At 54.5% G+C, this 4,560-nt stretch overlaps 1 protein-coding gene across 1 annotated transcript; it reads left to right on the forward strand.

Moving 5' to 3' along the window:
* The first annotated feature begins 2,505 nt into the window (after nt 1–2,505).
* On the forward strand, nt 2,506–3,659 carry LOC123410063 (ethylene-responsive transcription factor ERF014-like). The gene has a single exon (XM_045102952.1). It carries the CDS (start codon nt 2,638–2,640, stop codon nt 3,367–3,369), a length of 732 nt encoding a protein of 243 aa, XP_044958887.1. The 5' UTR covers nt 2,506–2,637; the 3' UTR covers nt 3,370–3,659.
* Nucleotides 3,660–4,560: the final 901 nt, after the last annotated feature.

Below are 4,560 nucleotides of genomic sequence, written 5' to 3' on the forward strand. Positions count from 1 at the left end.
CGTTATCAAGTGACAACACTTGCCTATGGCCAGGAAACATTGACCATCTTTGATCAACGAACTAGTCAACTAGAGGCTCACTAGGGACAGTGTGTTGTCTATGTATCCACACATGTATTTGAGTTTCCAATCAATACAATTCTAGCATGGATAATAAATGATTATTATGAACAAGGAAATATAATAATAACTAATCTATTATTGCCTCTAGGGCATATTTCCAACAAGATGCTCTTCTAATACTGCATATGAAAATGTGGGAGGATCAAGATAGTCCAGGACCTCCAAAGTAGAGCTGTAATACTCCAGTTCACTCACTACTTCTAAGAAAAGTCCACCATGCCCAATTTCCAGCGTGAAATAAGTAGTGTCAACACTTTTTCCCATCAATGAATCACGCACTGCATCAACAGAGTTCAGAATTCAGTTAATAATTCAGTTAAGACTACTGTTAAAAATTCATTTCAAAATTCAGTTAATATTTCATCTATAGCAACTTCTTTTTCACCCCAAATATGAGCATCTATAGCATCTATAGCTTTAACATGATCTCATGATCTATAGCATCTATCAACAACCAAGAACTTTGGTGCAAAAAACAATAGCCGAAACCCCTTGCTGAAAACCCTCATTTTACAACCAAACCCTAGCCAAAATCCATTACTGAACAAAACCCAACGGTTACATCCAGAGCAGAGACGCGCGACCAGAGCAGAGAGAGGGGGGGGGGTAGAGTGCAAGACCACCTCCACACCATAGACGGCGACCGGAGCAGAGAGGGGGAGCAGACCATACAACCGGGGAGGGAGGGGAATATCACCGTAATCGCGACGGGGGGGGGGGGTACACAGAGTGCGACCGCGCTAGGTGCACCAAGGGGGGCGGTGCCTGGCCACCACCGAAGAACTCCGGCGACGACATCGGTCGGGAGGAGACGTACGACAGACCGGCTTCCGCAACTTTGACAGAGAGAGAGAGAGGAAGAGACAAAGAGAAGGAATAAAGAGTTATGAGCTGTGGGACAAATTAACTCAGATGCTTCCCCTCTGCCGACGGTGGCTGGATAATTAGGCAGATCCGGAGGGAGCTAGGTGCAAAGTGTCACGAGCTGGCCTGCCCTGTCCACTTGACGCGGTGCTATTGGCCGATGGTGAGTTTGGACTGTGCTTGCACATTACCTGCAAGTTTTGAGAGTGAGTAGGGTCAGTTTTCAACTTATAGGACTCAACTATCACATTGGTGTAAGTTTTAAGACCCCTAATGCTATTACCTCAACAATCAATGGCGAACAAAAAGCTCGCTAGCTCCTCCGGCGCGTGCGTGCATGCATGTTACCCTGCCGTTGTCGTGCGCGTGGATTCCCACTGCCGCGCTGCGTGGGAGGAGGAGAGGGCGGACATTAGTCTCGCTTCGCCAGGGGCGGTACGTACGTACGTACGTCTGTAAACTCTAATCTAATCTAATCATGTGCAGTCAACTCGTCGGCAGGGTGTGGTGTGGTGTGGTGTACTGGTTGGTTGATTAGTTAACAGTTAACCCACAGCTGGAATCAACCGGGCGACTAATTACACATGCAGCGGAGTCCGGCGGATCGAGACGTCTGGAACCTTTTGCTTTGATGTCCTGTTTTTTTGCTTTGATGCTCACTACACGTCGTACGATCCTAGCCCTGGATTTTCACTCCGACGCCACGTGCCTCATCACCCTCATGTGGAAGGAGAGAACGCAGTGCCGGTAGTATTTGACAGCGCCTTAATGTCAAACGTTCATGGTGTTTCTGCTTAGATACTCGCACAATCTAGCTCTGGATTCTTAGCTTTTTACCACGACGCCACATGCCGGGCCATGTTCTGATGTTCAGCAGTAGTCCTAACTACTAACTGACGAACGTGCCACATGTGAAAGCGCCACGGAAGTCCATCGACCACCAGCAGCCCGGTGGCGACTTGCAATCTCACACGACCCCAAGGGCGGCGTTTACCATGGCCCGCCGCGGGACACCAATCACCACCGGGTCTTTCTTCACCTACGCAGCCAGCAGCCTCTGCTCCAAGTGACAGGTAGGTGCTGTTGACACTCGATGCACTCTGCAGTCTCCACTCGGTTTGGCCAGGCAGGCAGGCAGGCAAAGGCAACAAGTGCATCATGCCGTTGCCGTGACCGGGCAAGCCACACCCGAATCGAATCAGGGCACTGTTTTTTATGCTAGCACAGTACTGCTACAACTACAAGCTGCTAATGGACATGGCATGGCACCGGTAGCAGTAGTAGCACACAGGATGCTTCCTCCCTTGGATTTTGTTACGATATTATTTCCTCCGCATGCATTATTGCCAAGATGTACGACCGCGGGTTTGTATATGCGCACTGTTTTGTCAGAGTATCGCTGTGATGTGAACGTAATGGTTTGTTAGTTGTGCTCAGCCAGTAAACAAATCCGTGGACGAGGCACACGCAGTTTTTGGGCCCTATATAAGTAGCCCGTTCGGACCATCGACCAGACCAGTGAGCCCAGCACACAGATCATCAGCAGCATTCAGCAACAAGCCTTGCGTCGCAAACCAAAACCATCGACCGTCGCATCGGAGGAGAGGAACCGACTGAGCAGTCTGAGCTAGGAGGAGGTTCGCCGTAGCAATGGTGAAGACGGCTGCAGCAGGGAGCAACGGCAATGGCGTCGCGGTGAAGCAGCAGCAGCAGCAGCAGCTTGGAGGCAAGATGAGGACGTACAAGGGGGTGCGGATGAGGAGCTGGGGCGCGTGGGTGTCGGAGATCCGGGCGCCGGGGCAGAAGACGAGGATATGGCTCGGCTCCCACTCCACCGCCGAGGCCGCCGCGCGCGCCTACGACGCCGCGCTGCTCTGCCTCAAGGGGGGCGCCGCCGCCGCCGACCTCAACTTCCCCGTGCGCTTCCCCTTCGACCTCCCCGCCGCCGCCATGTCGCCCAAGTCCATCCAGCGCGTCGCCGCCGCAGCCGCAGCCGCCGGTGCCGGCGCCAGTGTCGTCGACTTCGCCTGTGCCGACGACAGTGCCAGCGCTGATGCCGTCGACTTTGCCGGTGCCGACGACGCCATCACCCCGGACTACTGCAGCTCCTCCAGCAATGCCTCGCCGGTGAGCTCCCCGGAAACGGCGAGCAGCGGCGGCGCCGCCGACCTCGACGGCGTGGACCTCCTGGGCTACGGTTACAGCCAGTGCTCGCTCGCGGAGATCGAGGCGTTCTTCCAGTCGCCCAAGTGCATGGAGTACGCGATGATGGACCCGTGCAGCGCGTTCTTCGCTCCGGCGCCGACGGCCATGGCCATGGAGGACGAGTGCAGCTGGGAGGAAGAAGGCGACATTGCGCTCTGGAGCTTCTCAATGGACTGAAAACTGCAGCCAAGGAAGCCGGAGCACCCAAGAAACTGACAAATCGTTACTCAAGCGAAGACCACAACTGAACTGGTCATGCATGGTGATAACTATACTTGATTTCCTATACTTAATTTGATTCATTGTACACAGCAACAATAAGGTAGTTGAGCGTTGTGGGGGGAGCTCTCATGGAGCTACATGTTTTAAGGCAGCTTCCATGGAGTTAACCTCCCTTCAATTGCTTGTTACATCCATGTTAAAAAAAGCTGCTTTGCAATTGCAAGCATATATTTCTTTTGAAACAACGGACCCTCTCATCAATTGTGTGAGTATCTGGACTATTCACTTCGAATGGTAAGGGATTTCAGTAAGATTTTCATGCTTATCCAAAAGAGTGCACCACTACGAAATTTCTTGATTACCTCTTTCGTTTCGCCAAGAGGGCACGCTACTCCCCTCTGACGCACGTCTCCCTCCCTCCCTCCATCCCAACCCTAGCCGCCTCCCCTCCCCCTCCCTTCCTCGCCGCCGTCTGAGGCAGCCGCCGGGCAAGCCCGGGGCGCCAAGGATGATGGCGGCGGGGCCTAGGCTGCCCTGCCTCTGCATGCGGAGTCCCGGATCTGGAGCGCCGGCTCCATTGGCGAGGCACGGCAGGTTAGCAGCCGTGCGAGAGGTGGATCCGGCGTCTCAGCCGCACGGGCGGCGGGATCCGGTGATCGCTGGCATCCGACGACGGCTTTTACAGTGGCCGGTGCGCGCGATCTAGCGCCTCCCCTCCTTCCCTGTTCGGCGTGCGGGCCAGCCTGGTCGGGCCGCGCTTCCTTGGATTGCCGGTTTTGTACAGGAGGTGCTGCTAATGGTGGGGATCTAGTTCCCCTCCTTGGAGGCGTCGGTATGGACTGATCCCCTCACTTTCCCTTCCCCTAGGTCTTCCGGGCGAAAGCCTTAACTTTGTTGGGCGGCGGCGGCGCTCACGGCGCCGTTCCCTTCTTGAAGGCGCCGCTTTGGAACCTTGGAGCTGGGTGGCGCTTGTGGGTGATGGGCGACGGCGGTGGTGCGACCCTATCCTAGCATGGATCTCCGTCCTGCTTGGAGATGGACTCGCGTAGGTGAAGGTCGTCGTTTGGCGTCATGATGGCGTCGATGGCGGAGGCACCTGCCAAGGCTGATACATCAATCTGATCTCAAGATGGACCAGTGGAAGAT

This window comes from Hordeum vulgare, chromosome 7H, assembly GCF_904849725.1.
Source record: "Hordeum vulgare subsp. vulgare chromosome 7H, MorexV3_pseudomolecules_assembly, whole genome shotgun sequence".
Taxonomy (NCBI): Eukaryota; Viridiplantae; Streptophyta; class Magnoliopsida; order Poales; family Poaceae; genus Hordeum; species Hordeum vulgare.

Bases quoted from the DNA above. Each gene is read 5' to 3' on its own strand.
- LOC123410063 (XM_045102952.1), top strand. From the start codon at position 2,638: ATGGTGAAGACGGCTGCAGCAGGGAGCAACGGCAATGGCGTCGCGGTG.